General features: G+C 54.8%; 1 protein-coding gene across 1 annotated transcript in view; it reads right to left on the bottom strand.

The window, feature by feature from the left end:
• Positions 1–9,099: 9,099 nt before the first annotated feature.
• The window catches only part of LOC133339399 (arginine/serine-rich protein PNISR-like), a 27,569-nt gene continuing 19,957 nt past the window's right edge, over positions 9,100–16,711 (bottom strand). The window contains exons 11-12 of the mRNA XM_061547544.1: positions 15,644–16,711; positions 9,100–9,462 (exon numbers count right to left, since the gene is read on the bottom strand). The exon at positions 15,644–16,711 is cut by the window's right edge and continues 549 nt beyond it. Of these exons, the coding sequence (XP_061403528.1) occupies positions 9,446–9,462; positions 15,644–16,711 (1,085 nt within the window). The 3' untranslated portion in view covers positions 9,100–9,445. The remainder of the gene's footprint in view (positions 9,463–15,643) is intronic.

The following is a 16,711-nucleotide window of genomic DNA, read 5'->3' as shown; positions in this document are numbered from 1 at the left end:
GGGTCTCTGTGGGTCTCTGTGGGTCTCTATGGGTGTCTATGGGTCTCTGTGGGTCTCTGTGGGTGTCTGTGGGTGTCTATGGGTCTCTGTGGGTCTCTGTGGGTGTCTATGGGTCTCTGTGGGTGTCTGTGGGTGTCTATGGGTGTCTATGGGAGTCTATGGGTCTCTGTGGGTGTCTATGGGTGTCTATGGGTCTCTGTGGGTGTCTGTGGGTCTCTATGGGTGTCTATGGGTGTCTATGGGTCTCTGTGGGTGTCTATGGGTGTCTGTGGGTCTCTGTGGGTGTCTATGAGTCTCTGTGGGTCTCTGTGGGTCTCTGTGGGTCTCTATGGGTGTCTATGGGAGTCTATGGGTCTCTGTGGGTGTCTATGGGTCTCTGTGGGTCTCTGTTGGTGTCTATGGGACTCTGTGGGTCTCTATGGGTGTCTATGGGTCTCTGTGGGTCTCTGTGGGTGTCTATGGGACTCTGTGGGTCTCTGTGGGTGTCTATGGGTCTCTGTGGGTCTCTATGGGTGTCTATGGGTCTCTGTGGGTGTCTATGGGTCTCTGTGGGTCTCTATGGGTGTCTATGGGTCTCTGTGGGTGTCTATGGGTCTCTGTGGGTGTCTATGGGTCTCTGTGGGTCTCTATGGGTGTCTATGGGTCTCTGTGGGTGTCTATGGGTCTCTCTGGGTCTCTGTGGGTGTTTATGGGTGTCTATGGGTCTCTGTGGGTGTCCGTGGGTGTCTATGGGTCTCTGTGGGTGTCTGTGGGTGTCTATGGGTCTCTATGGGTGTCTATGGGTCTCTGTGGGTTGACTGCTGTGCCAGGCTAGGTGCATGAGGTCACTGGACAGACCCAGCAGGTGCCGTGGGTTGACTGCTGTGCCAGGCTAGGTGCAGGAGGAGGTCACGGGACAGACCCAGCAGGTGCCATGGGTTGACTGCTGTGCCAGGCTAGGTGCAGGAGGTCACGGGACAGACCCAGCAGGTGCCATGGGTTGACTGCTGTGCCAGGCTAGGTGCAGGAGGAGGTCACGGTACAGACCCTGCAGGTGCCATGGGTTGACTGCTGTGCCAGGCTAAGTGCATGAGGTCACGGGACAGACCCAGCAGGTGCCATGGGTTGACTGCTGTGCCAGGCTAGGTGCATGAGGAGGTCACGGGACAGACCCTGCAGGTGCCATGGGTTGACTGCTGTGCCAGGCTAGGTGCATGAGGTCACGTGACAGACCCTGCAGGTGCCATGGGTTGACTGCTGTGCCAGGCTAGGTGCAGGAGGTCACGTGACAGACCCTGCAGGTGCCGTGGGTTGACTGCTGTGCCAGGCTAGGTGCATGAGGTCACGGGACAGACCCTGCAGGTGCCGTGGGTTGACTGCTGTGCCAGGCTAGGTGCAGGAGGAGGTCACGTGACAGACCCTGCAGGTGCCGTGGGTTGACTGCTGTGCCAGGCTAGGTGCAGGAGGAGGTCACGTGACAGACCCTGCAAGTGCCGTGGGTTGACTGCTGTGCCAGGCTAGGTGCAGGAGGAGGTCACGTGACAGACCCTGCAGGTGCCGTGGGTTGACTGCTGTGCCAGGCTAGGTGCAGGAGGTCACGTGACAGACCCTGCAAGTGCCGTGGGTTGACTGCTGTGCCAGGCTAGGTGCAGGAGGAGGTCACGTGACAGACCCTGCAAGTGCCGTGGATTGACTGCTGTGCCAGGCTAGGTGCATGAGGAGGTCACGGGACAGACCCAGTAGGTGCCATGGGTTGACTTCTGTGCCAGGCTAGGTGCATGAGGAGGTCACGTGACAGACCCTGTAGGTGCCGTGGGTTGACTTCTGTGCCAGGCTAGGTGCAGGAAGAGGTCACGGGACAGACCCAGCAGGTGCCGTGGGTTGACTGCTGTGCCAGGCTAGGTGCAGGAGGTCACGGGACTGACCCTGCAAGTCACTAAACACCTGAGTCACGGCGACTCAGCGGCGCTGAGCGGAGGGATACACGCGGATACGCCGCCCCCCCCCCCACTCCCTACCCCCTCCCCAGAGCCGGGACTACTTTTCTTACAATGACTGCGTCGAAGCGAGATGTCAAATTCCTGACTAATAGCGAGTTGTGTGTGTCTGTGTGTGTGTGTCTGTGTGTGTGTCTGTGTGTGTGTCTGTGTGTGTGTGTCTGTGTGTGTGTCTGTGTGGGTGTCTGTGTGTGTGTGTCTGTGTGTGTGTGTCTGTGTGTGTGTCTGTGTGTGTGTGTCTGTGTGTGTCTGTGGGTGTCTGTGTGGGTGTGTGGTTGTGTGTGTAGATGTGTGGTTGTGTGCGAAACGTGGACCCCCTTAATGGAACATCTTCGCCAGTTAGAAACATTGAGGCTGGCCTGCCTACGATCCATCCTGGGTTTAACCTGCAGGCTGGATTGTGTGAGGAGCTCACAAGTCCTTGAAAGATCTGGGCAAAGTCCCATCGGTGAGCTCCTCCGGCAGGCAAGGCTGCGTTGGCTGGGTCATGTAGCCCGCATGCCCAGCCACCGCATGCCTAAACAGCTTTTGTTCGGCCGGATCGAGGGGGCTAAACGGGCGCGGCACGGGCTAGAGAAGAGATGGAGTGATGTGGTACAGGAGGACGTGGAGCTGAGTGGACTTGCCGATGACCGGTACCAGCGGTGTCAAGATCGGCCTCAGTGGAGGAGGCTCGTGAAGGACGCTACTGGGCAGTTGGAGGCAGTCGCCCTCCAACAACAACGGAGGGCGGAGGAGCGACGCTCACAACAACGAGCGGAGCGCCGGGTGGCTAAAGCACAGCAAGTTGGCACAGTAGGGGGCACAGGTGGTGCATCAGCCAGTCATCTCGGTCGACCCGTGGCACCTGCTGGGCCTGCCCCGTGACCTGCCAGCGGGCGTTCGACACTTCACGTGGCCTCAAGGTGCACTTGGCCTGGCACAGGCGCCGTGGTGACGTCACCGCCACTTAATGGCGAATGGCGGTTGTTGTTGTGTGTGGCAGCCTTCCAAATGGGGAATTGTGTATAATGGGCGACGTTTCGGGCGATGGGCCATCTTCACAGCACGCTCACACACTCAAATACTTACTCCACCCACTCATTCACCCGCCCACTCGCTCACTCACCCGCCCACTCGCTCACTCACCCATCCACCCACTCACCCACCCACTCAATCACTCACCCACCCATCCACTAACCCACTCACTCACCCACCCACTCACTCACCCACTCACCCATCCACCCATCCGCTCACCCACTCACTCACCCACCCATCCGCTCACCCACTCACTCACCCACTCGCTCACTCACCCATCCACCCACTCGCTCACCCACCCACTCACCCATCCACCAATCCGCTCACCCACTCGCTCACCCACCCACTCACCCACTCACTCACCCACCCACTCACCCATCCACCCATCCGCTCACCCACTCACTCACTCACCCACTCGCTCACTCACTCACCCACTCGCTCACCCATCCACCCACCCACTCACTCACCCACCCACTCACCCATCCACCCATCCGCTCACCCACTCACTCACCCACCCATCCGCTCACCCACTCACTCACCCACTCGCTCACTCACTCACTCACCCACTCGCTCACCCATCCACCCACCCACTCGCTCACCCACTCACCGGGTGAGTGGCACTGAGAGAGACAAAGGCGGCCGGGCGTGGTGCTGGCCACCCACCCCCCCTGTGTGTGCCACAGTGCTGGTAGCCTTCATAGGTGCTGCTACTCGCCACGACTAACAGCACTTGCCCCTACAGCCTGTTACAGGCTACACGGGGGACCTTTGAGTGTCTGTATGTTTGTGTTCCCGTGTCTCTGTTTGTGTCTGTCTCTGTCTCTCCGTGTCTGTTTGTGTCTCTGTCGGTCTCTCCCCGTGTCTCTGTGTCTGTCTCTGTCTGTCTCCGTGTCTCTGTCTGTCTGTGTCTCCGTGTCTGTGTTGTGTCTCCGTGTCTCTGTTTGTGTCTGTCTCTCCGTGCCTCTGTGTTTGTCTCTCTGCGTCTCTGTTTGTGCCTGTTTGTGTATCTGTGTCTGTGTTTGTATCTGTCTTTGTGTCTGTCTGTTTGTGTCTCTGTGTTTGTCTCCGTGTTTGCTGGTTGTCTACGACCCCGTTGTCAGCATGAATATGTCAAAAATGTCTCAGAAATTTGCAAGATCACAAACAGCACACGGTGACTGTCAGTCACACCGCTTCTGCCTGGTTATAAGAGCCTCAGTCTGGCTCTGCGAGCCTCAGTGATCAACACTGAACCCTGTGAGAGCCTCAGTCTGGCTCTGTGAGCCTCAGTGATCAACACTGAACCCTGTGTAAGCCTCAGTCTGGCTCTGCGAGCCTCAGTGATCAACACTGAACCCTGTGAGAGCCTCAGTCTGGCTCTGTGAGCCTCAGTGATCAACACTGAACCCTGTGTAAGCCTCAGTCTGGTTCTGCGAGCCTCAGTGATCAACACTGAACCCTGTGGGAGCCTCAGTCTGGCTCTGTGAGCCTCAGTGATTAACACTGAACCCTGTGGGAGCCTCAGTCTGGCTCTGTGAGCCTCAGTGATCAACACTGAACCCTGTGGGAGCCTCAGTCTGGCTCTGTGAGCCTCAGTGATCAACACTGAACCCTGTGAGAACCTCAGTCTGGCTCTGCGAGCCTCAGTTATCAACACTGAACCCTGTGGGAGCCTCAGTCTGGCTCTGTGAGTCTCGGTGATTAACACTGAACCCTGTGGGAGCCTTAGTCTGGCTCTGTGAGCCTCAGTGATCAACACTGAACCCTGTGGGAGCCTCAGTCTGGCTCTGTGAGTCTCGGTGATTAACACTGAACCCTGTGAGAGCCTCAGTCTGGCTCTGCGAGCCTCAGTGATCAACACTGAACCCTGTGGGAGCCTCAGTCTGGCTCTGTGAGTCTCGGTGATTAACACTGAACCCTGTGGGAGCCTTAGTCTGGCTCTGTGAGCCTCAGTGATCAACACTGAACCATGTGGGAGCCTTAGTCTGGCTCTGTGAGCCTCAGTGATTGACACTGAAACCCGCAGATACCCCCAGCGAACCAGAGACTCACACAGACTCACAGACCCCCAGAGGTAGTTAACGTCTTAACATCACCACCACCGCACACACCACCACCACACACACCATCACACACACACCACCACCACCACCACACACCCCACACACCACCCCACACACCACCACCGCACACACCACCACGTCACACCACACACACCATCACACACCACCCACACCACCACCCCACCCCACACACACCCAACACCACCACCCCACCCCACACCACACACACCACCCACACCACACACACCACCACCCCACACACACCCAACACCACCACCCCACCCCACACCACACACACCACCCACACCACCCACACCACACACACCACCACCCCACCCCACACACACCCAACACCACCACCCCACCCCACACCACACACACCACCCACACCACACACACCACCACCACTCCACACACCACCACCACCCACACCACACACACCACCCACACCACCCACACCACACACCCCACCCACACCACACACACCACCCACACCACCCACACCACACACACCACACACACCACACACACCACACCACACACACACACCACCCACACACACACACCACCGTATGCGCCGATTGGCGTTCCGCCCGGCAAGCAGTGAGGAGGAGTCGGGGAGTCGCTGCCGGCTCAAGACGGTCGCTTCACTTTACTTAAGAAACGTGGCGGGGGCCGAATAAGATCGCACCGCACCACCACCACCGCCACCGCCACCACCGCCGCCACCACCACCACCGCCACCGCCACCACCGCCACCACCGCCACCACCGCCAAACTCATTGGCGACATCCACAGCCGCGCAAGAGACAGAAAAAATATCCCGTGGCAGCCCCCATCGTTAGCTAGCTATTAAAACCGTGCGGTGTGTGTGGTGTGTGTGGTGGTGTGTAGTGTGTGTGGTGTGTGTGGTGTGTGTGGTGGTGGTGTGTGTGGTGTGTGTGTGTGGTGTGTGTGTGGTGTGTAGTGTGTGGTGTTTGTTGGTGTGTGTGTGGTGTGTAGTGTGTGGTGTGTAGTGTGTGGTGTGTAGTGTGTGGTGTGTGTGTCGTGTGTGGGGTTTGTAGTGTGTGGTGTGTGTGTGGTGTGTGTGTCGTGTGTGGGGTTTGTAGTGTGTGGTGTGTGTGTGGTGTGTGTGGTGTGTGTGGTGTGTACGTGTGGTGTGTACGTGTGGTGTGTACGTGTGGTGTGTTGTGTGTACGTGTTGTGTGTACGTGTTGTGTGTACGTGTGGTGTGTACGTGTGGTGTGTTGTGTGTACGTGTGGTGTGTGTGGTGTGTGTGGTGGTGGTGTGTGGTGTGTGTGTGGTGTGTGTGTGGTGTTGTGTGTACAGGTACACACACATACATCTACACACATTCGCACATACACCCATACACCTACAGACACACACACACACACACGTGTACACCCACGTGTGCGTGTCTGTGTGCGTGTCTGTGTGCGTGTCTGTGTGCGAGTATTTCTGTGTGTGAGTGCGTACGTGTGTGTGTGTGTCTGTGTGTGGGTTTGTGTATGTGTGCGCGCGCGTGTGTGTGAGTGCGTACGTGTCTGTGTGCGTGTCTGTGCGTGCGTGTATGTGTGTGCGTGTGTGTATGTGCGTGTCTGTGCGTGCGTGTATGTGTGTCTGTGTGTGTATGTGTGTGTATGTGTGTCTGTCTGCGTGTGTGTGTGTGTCTGTGTGTCTGTGCGTGTCTGCATGTATATCTATGTGTGTGTGTGTCTGTGTATGTATGTGTCTGTGTGTGTCTATGTATGTGAGTGTCTGTATGTCTATGTGTGTGTGTGTCTGTGTGTGTGTGTATGTGTGTGTATGTATGTGTGTGTATGTGTATGTGTGTGTCTGTATGTCTATGTGTCTGTGTGTGTGTGTGCGTGTGTCTGTGTGTGTGTGTGTGTCTGTGTGTGTGTATGTCTATGTGTCTGTGTATGTGTATGTCTATGTGTCTGTATGTGTGTATGTCTATGTGTCTGTGTGTCTGTATGTCTATGTGTCTGTGTGTGTGCGTGTGTCTGTGTGTGTGTGTGTCTGTGTGTGTGTATGTCTATGTGTCTGTGTGTGTGTATGTCTATGTGTCTGTGTGTGTCTATGTATGTGTGTGTCTGTATGTCTATGTGTCTGTGTGTGTGCGTGTGTCTGTGTGTGTGTGTGTCTGTGTGTGTGTATGTCTATGTGTCTGTGTGTGTGTATGTCTATGTGTCTGTGTGTGTCTATGTATGTGTGTGTCTGTATGTCTATGTGTCTGTGTGTGTGCGTGTGTCTGTGTGTGTGTGTGTCTGTGTGTGTGTATGTCTATGTGTCTGTGTGTGTGTATGTCTATGTGTCTGTGTGTGTCTATGTATGTGTGTGTCTGTATGTCTATGTGTCTGTGTGTGTGCGTGTGTCTGTGTGTGTGTGTCTGTGTGTGTGTATGTTATGTGTCTGTGTGTGTGTATGTCTATGTGTCTGTGTGTGTCTATGTATGTGTGTGTCTGTATGTCTATGTGTCTGTGTGTGTGCGTGTGTCTGTGTGTGTGTGTGTCTGTGTGTGTGTATGTCTATGTGTCTGTGTGTGTGTATGTCTATGTGTCTGTGTGTGTCTATGTATGTGTGTGTCTGTATGTCTATGTGTCTGTGTGTGTGCGTGTGTCTGTGTGTGTGTGTGTCTGTGTGTGTGTATGTCTATGTGTCTGTGTGTGTGTATGTCTATGTGTCTGTGTGTGTCTATGTATGTGTGTGTCTGTATGTCTATGTGTCTGTGTGTGTGCGTGTGTCTGTGTGTGTGTGTGTCTGTGTGTGTGTATGTTTATGTGTCTGTGTGTGTGTATGTCTATGTGTCTGTGTGTGTCTATGTATGTGTGTGTCTGTATGTCTATGTGTCTGTGTGTGTGCGTGTGTCTGTGTGTGTGTGTCTGTGTGTGTGTATGTCTATGTGTCTGTGTGTGTGTATGTCTATGTGTCTGTGTGTGTCTATGTATGTGTGTGTCTGTATGTCTATGTGTCTGTGTGTGTGCGTGTGTCTGTGTGTGTGTGTGTCTGTGTGTGTGTATGTTATGGTCTGTGTGTGTGTATGTCTATGTGTCTGTGTGTGTGTATGTCTATGTGTCTGTGTGTGTCTATGTATGTGTGTGTCTGTATGTCTATGTGTCTGTGTGTGTGCGTGTGTCTGTGTGTGTGTGTGTCTGTGTGTGTGTATGTCTATGTGTCTGTGTGTGTGTATGTCTATGTGTCTGTGTGTGTCTATGTATGTGTGTGTCTGTATGTCTATGTGTCTGTGTGTGTGCGTGTGTCTGTGTGTGTGTGTGTCTGTGTGTGTGTATGTCTATGTGTCTGTGTGTGTGTATGTCTATGTGTCTGTGTGTGTCTATGTATGTGTGTGTCTGTATGTCTATGTGTCTGTGTGTGTGCGTGTGTCTGTGTGTGTGTGTGTCTGTGTGTGTCTGTATGTCTATGTGTCTGTGTGTGTGCGTGTGTCTGTGTGTGTGTGTGTCTGTGTGTGTGTATGTCTATGTGTCTGTGTGTGTGTGTGTGTCTGTGTGTGTGTGTGTCTGTGTGTGTGTATGTCTATGTGTCTGTGTGTGTCTATGTATGTGTGTGTCTGTATGTCTATGTGTCTGTGTGTGTGCGTGTGTCTGTGTGTGTGTGCTGTGTGTGTTATGTCTATGTGTCTGTGTGTGTGTATGTCTATGTGTCTGTGTGTGTCTATGTATGTGTGTGTCTGTATGTCTATGTGTCTGTGTGTGTGCGTGTGTCTGTGTGTGTGTGTGTCTGTGTGTGTGTATGTCTATGTGTCTGTGTGTGTCTATGTATGTGTGTGTCTGTATGTCTATGTGTCTGTGTGTGTGCGTGTGTCTGTGTGTGTGTGTGTCTGTGTGTGTGTATGTCTATGTGTCTGTGTGTGTGCGTGTGTCTGTGTGTGTGTGTGTCTGTGTGTGTGTATGTCTATGTGTCTGTGTGTGTGCGTGTGTCTGTGTGTGTGTGTGTCTGTGTGTGTGTATGTCTATGTGTCTGTGTGTGTGTATGTCTATGTGTCTGTGTGTGTGCGTGTGTCTGTGTGTGTGTGTGTCTGTGTGTGTGTATGTCTATGTGTCTGTGTGTGTGCGTGTGTCTGTGTGTGTGTGTGTCTGTGTGTGTGTATGTCTATGTGTCTGTGTGTGTGCGTGTGTCTGTGTGTGCACCCCCCTATGGGTGCCCACTGGCGTGTTCCTGCAACACCTTCTTCACCTCCTCCTCCTCATCATCATCAGTCGCTATGACGACCACCATCACCACCGTCGTCTTCCTCATCAGCTGTAGCCGCATCGTCGTCGTCGTCTTCTTTGTCTTCGTCATCAGCTGAGCCTCCACATCGCCATCATCGTCGTCGTCGTCATCGTCGTCGCCATCATCGTCGTCATCATCTTCGTCGTCATCGCCAGTGGCGGCAGGCAGCATCAGTGGCAGCAGAAGCCTGGGGAGTGGGGGGGGAGGAGGAGGAGGGGGGGGGGAGGGAGGAAGGGAGGGAGGAGGGGGGGGGAGGAGGAGGGAGGAGGGGGGGAGGGAGGAGGGGGGGGGAGGAGGAGGGAGGAGGGGGGGAGGGAGGAGGGGGGGGATGAGGAGGGGGGGAGGGAGGAGGGGGGGGAGGAGGGGGGGAGCAGTGGGGGAGGAGGAGGGAGGAGAGAGCAAATGGAGCGTCGGCTGATTTGTCACTGGGCGGGGCACGGCAGAGACACGCAGAGACAGACACAGGCAGAGACACGCAGACACACAGACACAGGCAGACACAGGCAGAGACACGCAGAGACAGACACAGGCAGACACAGGCAGAGACACGCAGAGACAGACACAGGCAGACACAGGCAGAGACACGCAGAGACAGACACAGGCAGACACAGGCAGAGACACGCAGAGAGACACAGGCAGACACAGGCAGAGACACGCAGAGACAGACACAGGCAGACACAGGCAGAGACACGCAGAGAGACACAGGCAGACACAGGCAGAGACACGCAGAGACAGACACAGGCAGACACAGGCAGAGACAGACACAGGCAGAGGCACGCAGACACACAACACGCAGACACACATGGCAGAGACACGCAGACACACAGACACAGGCAGAGACACGGAGACACACAACACACAGAGACACAACACGCAGACACACAGACACAGGCAGAGACACACAGAGACACAGGCAGAGACGCGGCAGATCGTCAACGGAGATGAGAATCTGGGACGCGTCTCCCATTAACTCATTCGGAGCAACAACAAAAAAACTTCAAACGCTGAATATCATCGACCACCACCGCCACCACCACCACCACCGCCACCACCGCCACCACCACCACCACAACCACCACCGCAACCACCACAGCCACCACCGCAACCACCACAACCACCACCACAACCACCACCACCACCACAACCACCACAACCACCACAACCACCACAACCACCACAACCACCGTGACGCGAGACGGCGGACCTGATCGGCACGGTTGGCTCCATGCGCCGTCAAAAAGAAGTTCAGGGTACAACGTGCGCACAACAACAACGACAACAACAACAACCGCCATCAAGAGGCAGTGACCTCACCACGGCGCCTGTGCCAGGCTACGTGCACCTTGAGGTTACCATGTGAAGTGTCGAACGCCCGCTGGCAGGAGGTCACATGACAGACACAGCAGGTGCCATGGATCAGCTGACTGAGATGACCGGTAGATGCACCACCAACTGTACCCCCCCTACTGTGTCAACTTGCTGTGCTTTAGCCACCCGGCACTCCGCTCGTTGTTGTGAGCGTCGCTCCTCCGCCCTCCGTTGTTGTTGGAGGGCGACTGCCTCCAACTGCCCAGTAGAGTCCTTCACGAGCCTCCTCCACCGAGGCCGATCTTGACACCGCTGGTACCAGTCATCGGCAAGTCCACTCAGCTCCACGTCCTCCTGTACCACGTCACTCCATCTCTTCTCTAGCCCGTGCCGCGCCCGTTTAGCCCCCTCGATCCGGCCAAACAGATGCTGCTTGGGCATGCGGTGGCTGGGCATGCGGTGGCTGGGTATGCGGGCTACATGACCCAGCCAACGCAGCCTTGCCTGCCGGAGGAGCTCACTAATGGGACTTTGCCCAGATCTTTCAAGGATTTGTGAGCTCCTCACACAATCCAGCCTGCAGGTTAAACCCAGGATGGATTGTAGGCAGGCCAGCCTAAATGTTTCCAACCGGCGAAGATGTTCCATTAGGAGGGTCCACGTTTCGCAAGCGTAGAAAAGGGAGGGAATGACTGTGGCCGAGAAGACCCGAAGCTTCGTGCGGAGCGACAGACCAGGTAGCTTCCACACAGCGTTACGCAACCGATGAAAAGATATTGTCGCTCGACTGATTCGGAGTTAGACCTCTGCTGTTAAACCAGAGCCGGTCATGAGCACACTGCCTAGGTATGGGAAACTCTCCACTCTCTCCACAACTGCCCCTATCACCGATTGGGAGTTGTGGGGGTGGAGTGTCCGATGGTACAAAATACCCAGGCAGGTGCTTCGTTTATGTGGGGCTGATGGTAAGGCCCCACCTCTTAGTGGCACATTCCAGGTTCATATTCTTTGGTTATTTCGGTAAAATCATGTAGACAGAATTTTTACTGGTAGGAACGAAGTGAACCAGCCTACAATAGATTATATCGTCCGTTCCTCCGTCCGATGTCCGATTAGGCGTAGCAACATCGCCCCCTACTGCAAACACTTGGCATGACCCTACAAAAACCTTTAGACTCAGTGAGGCTTTCCTGGCTAAACAAGTGTAACATTCCCTTATAATTCCCTGAGATAGCTTTTAATTAAAACATTTAAATTAATGAGGCTTTCCTGGCTAAACAAGTGTAACATTCCCTTATAATTCCCTGAGATAGCTTTTAATTAAAACATTTAAATTAAAAATTAACTCACAGCGGCCTAAAGCCTACAGCTAGGCCTAAAGCCTAGAACTAGGCCTCAAACTCTCACTTTGTATCGTACCCCCGCGTGTGTGAAAGGGAGTTAATGTTTAACAATGTTACATTCCCTGATGTTTTTTTAAATAGAAACATTTACATTTAAAGCTTTTACGTAAATAATTAAATCATTTAAATTAAAAATTAACTCACAGCGGCCTAAAGCCTAGAACTAGGCCTCAAACTCTCCCTTCGTATCGTCCGATTAGGTGTAGCAACATCGCCCCCTACTGCAAACACTTGGCAGGACCCTACAAAAACCTTTAGACTCAGTGGGGCTTTCCTGGCTAAGCAAGTGTAATAATACATTATGTTTATATTCTTTGGTTATTCGTTCCTACCAGCCCACCCCGCAGGGTCCTGTTTTTAAAAAAATAAAGTGAATAAAAAAAAATATAATAAAAAAACAAAAAACACTGATGTAGACTGCAGCCTGGTTCTTAATCCGAGTGAGTGTACTTGCAGTCTAAAATGTAAATGTATTCTTGGTTCTTTCAGTAATAAAAATACAAAACAATGACATCTTTCCAACGATTGCTGAGTGTATAACCATCCTCTCGAGGGAAATTGTGTCTGTATATATGGATGGCTTCATGAACGAATCTTTGTTGATAGCCAGTCGGCTTGCAAAGGACCATCGTCGTAGAGAAATCTATTTCGTGTGAGCCAGCCGCATTAAAATAACGATCAGCCACGGCAGAAGTGTTGGTCCTAGCGTGTTTCAAATCTGCCTTGTGTTCACTAGCACGGTCAGAGACGTGTCGCTTAGTTTCCCCAATGTAATCGCTGCCGCAGACACAGCTCAGTTTCGATTTAAAGCTTTCTTAATTTTATTATGTTATATTTTTATTATTTTATTACTTCCCTTCTACGTAACTTTACCGAAAGAACCAAGAAGACAGCTCAGTTTGTCGACGCCGGGATATTGCATGTCAGCAATCTTGTCCTTCACAGATGGGATCAGATCACGAACTTTATGTACAGTGTTATTTATTGTAATGTACTTAGTTGCTGCAGCTACATACTATTAACATTCCTTCCCTTTATTAATGCTACCCCTACTCCCTCCCTTTGATGCTGCTAATCCTACATAATGCACAGGCATAATATGACTTTGAAACCCCCCACCCACCTCCTACGCATTCTACAAGTAGTGACTAATCCCATATCTGCATTTCCCATAAATATGCTAAACTCCTTTTGATATGCAAATTCCTTTGTCAAGGCGCTCTTCCCCCTCCAACCCAGCAGCTTAAATATACGCTGCCAAGCCTGGTGGTGTTTATTCAGACGCTGTCTTTCCGACAGACCTGTTCTTCACCTGAGGACGGCTGCTTGCGTTGTGGCTGAAACGTCGTGAGAATTATTGAATGATGTTTTATTTTTATTATTTTATTATTTCCCTTCTACGTGACTTTACCGAAAGAACCAAGAAGATTAATTCCTGCAGTCACGAAAGTGAAGTAAAGATGTAAGCTCCAGGTTCAGCAGCAGCGCCTCCAACTCCTCATCTGGGTGAGGAGCAATCACCAGATCATCGGCATACATAACGTGGTTGAGCAATAGGGAGCCATCCCTTGACCAACCCGGGCATCGATCAGCCTTCCATTGTATCTGTACCAGATGGAAATTCCTCCGTTACAGCCATCGAAGGCTTCACGAAATACGTGGTCAAAATAGATGTTACATAATGTGGGAGCCAGAGGACATCCCTGTCGCACCCCAAGGTGTACAGGGAAAGGCTCCGACTCCCGGCCACGTAGTTTTACCCGGGCCCGCTCACCATCATGAAGGTCCTTGATGATCGTGAGCAGAGGGTCAGGGACTCCGAAAGCACGAAGAACAACCCAGAGCCCAGGCCTGTTGATGGTAGCATAGGCCTTGACCAGGTCAATAAAGCAGAGATGTAGGTCTTGTTGGAATTCCCTACACCTCTGCTGTAGCAAACGTAGAGAAAATATGGCATTTGTGCAGGACCGCCCTGGCCTGAAATCACATTGGGTCTCCGCAAGCCTCTCCTCAGCATGCTGCCTGGCAAGGCGTTAAAGAGTGATTTGTGATAGCGGGCTACTGAGGCAGATCCATCTCCTAAGCAACCCACGACCACCATCCATCCTTGCAACGCCTCACGGCTCTCCAAACCTCTGAGCGAAGGCTGCGGTAAGCCTCCTCATTCTCCGACGTGGGATGCTGTAGACGATTAGAGTGGGCCTGTCGCTTTTTTTCAACCAGCCTGAACACCTCCTCCATCAGCCAGGGTTCTCTGGGGAGGTCTGGACCGTGTACCCAACACAGCTGCATGAGCCACAGTCCTAAACCTCGCCCATTTCCCCTCGGCATCAGCAGGAATGGGGGGACGATGCCAACTCCAGCTGCAATTCTCGCTTGCAACTTTCATCAGCAAGCTGAGACCATGCCACTGTGGGTTTGAATGGGGTCCTGGGTGTACACCCCCCACCGGAGTGGAAGAATGGCAGGCACATCTTGCAAATGACTAGCCGGTCAGAGGGAAGATCAGTTTCACGGTAGGTCCTGGTGTCAAGGACATGGGCTCGCATCCACTGTTCCGTCACTATGTAGTCCAGCAGATGTTCTTGCTTGGACCCGGCATGCATCCATGATGTCGTGTGGATGCGCCGATGCCGGAAGAGCGTGTTGGTAATTACAAGCTCATGGGCTGGTCGATGGGAAGGTGAGCCCACAGTAGCCTGGGGCTTACAGCTTCCCACACCTCACCGCCACGCTCCCACGCCCCCTTCAATCTTTTGCTCAGAATAAGAGCCACTCCCTGTTGTTTGGCAGTCTCCTGCCCCGAGTAGAGGACTGTCTACCCCTCATGGTGGCAAGAGCCAGAGCAGTTCTACCGGACCTCCTGAATGCCGCAAAGATCCAGGCGGTACCGGTCCAGCTCCCGACAGAGGAGTGGCAGCCTCTCCTCCGCAGCGAGCGTTCGAACATTCCACGTGGCCACCCGCGGTGGTTTTTTTGCCGTTTCTGGAGGAGCCCCGAGGGTGAAGATTCAATCTCCTGGCTCCGCCAAATGGGGTGTCGGCCAGGAGACGTCACGGACGCCCGTCCCTCTCCCCGGGGCCTGCGGCACAAGCTTAGTTCGTTATTGTGCACGTAGTTTAGCAGTAGTTGCTTAGACGGTGATGGTGGTTAAAGTAGCTCCTCGCACCTCGTCCAGAGCCCCCATTTGGCCGCTGTGGTGGCTACAAGCGCCACGAAGGGAACAGCCGACACATACGGACACACGGACACAGAGATTCCCTCGTCTATAACCTGGGCAGACTGTTCAGGGCAAGTGTGTAAGCTGAACGTCTTTCACATCGTACAAAGTTGTCAGCGAGCAACTACACAGACGTGCGCGGACACAGCCATGCACAGACGCAGACATGCATACACGCGCACAGACACGCAGACACATGCAGACACACACGCAGACACACACGCAGACATGCACACACGCGCATGCACATGCAGACACACTCGCGGATACACGACCGCAGACACGCGCACGGGCGCACAGACACGGGCACGAACAGACACGCACGGACACACAGACACAGACGCACAGACACGTGCGCGGACACACGACCACACAAGCCACTGCACCCCCCCGCCCGCCCGCCCCCCCACGCCCGCCCGCCCCGTGGCAGCGCCTACCTTCACGAGGACTCAGACTCCCGCTTGGCATTCGCCGCCTCCGCCGTCTTACCAGACCGGTGCCTCCCTCTCTCGCCGGCGGGCAGCTCCGTCGCAGCCGCCGGTACCGCAATCGCCGGAGCTCCCTCCTCCTCCTCGTCCTGCTCCTTCCTCTTCTTCCTCTTCTTCGCGCTCGACGCCGACGCCTTGCGGGACGCCTTCCGCCTCTCCCGGTCGTGGCCCTCTGAGCTGCTGCTGCTGCCGCTGCTGCCGTCGCTCCGTTCCTTCCGTTCTTTCCGCTCGTTTCGCTCGCCGCCGTTGCCCACGGCGCGCTTGCCGGGGGCGGCAGTGGTGGCCGGGGAGGGCGGTGGCTTCTTGCCGGACGGGCGGCGGTCGGTGGGTTTGGCGGGCGGCTCTGCCGACGGGCGGCTGCTGCTGCTCCGTTTGGCCTTGTCCCTGTCCTTGTCCCTGTCCCTGTCCTTGTCCCTGTCCCTACCGCTACCCCCGTCTCCTCTGTCTCTCTCCCTCGTCCTCGCCCGCTCACTCTCCCTATCCGCCCCCCCACCCTTGTGGCGAGCCTTGTCCCTTTCCCCCCTGTCCCTCTCCCCTCTGTCCCTCTGCAACCCCCTATCCCCGTCCCTGTCCTCTCCCCCCTATCCCTCTCCCCCCTCTCCCTCTCCCCCCTGTCCCTGTCCCTGTCCCCCCTGTCCCCCCTGTCCCTCTCGTCCCTCTTGCGGCTCCTTCCCTTCCCATCCGTGGGGCTGCCGGCGTTGCGGCGCCCCGACCGGGAATGGCGCCTCCCTCCAAAATCTCCGTCCCTCCGCTCGCGGCTGCGGCTCCGGCTGCGGCTGCCCCTCCTCCTCCTCGCCTCCCTCTTCGCGACGCCCCCCGCGCTTTTCCCCGTCCGCTCCCTCTCCCTCTCCCGCTCCCGCTGCCTCTCCCGGCGTTCGGGGCTCCGGCGTTCGGGACTCCGACGTTCGGGGCTCCGAACTTTTCGCCGTTTCCCGGAGGCGTCGGGGGCGGAGTCGTCGCGAGCGCCGCGCCGGCTCTTCCTCCTCCTCTTCTTGCGGCGTTTCTTTCCCGACTGCG

This window comes from Lethenteron reissneri, unplaced genomic scaffold, assembly GCF_015708825.2.
Source record: "Lethenteron reissneri isolate LAM-NWPU_2019-01 unplaced genomic scaffold, ASM1570882v1 scaffold_186, whole genome shotgun sequence".
NCBI lineage: Eukaryota > Metazoa > Chordata > Hyperoartia > Petromyzontiformes > Petromyzontidae > Lethenteron > Lethenteron reissneri.
Note: the sequence above shows the minus strand (reverse complement) of the source record. Positions and strands in the feature narration are given on the sequence as shown.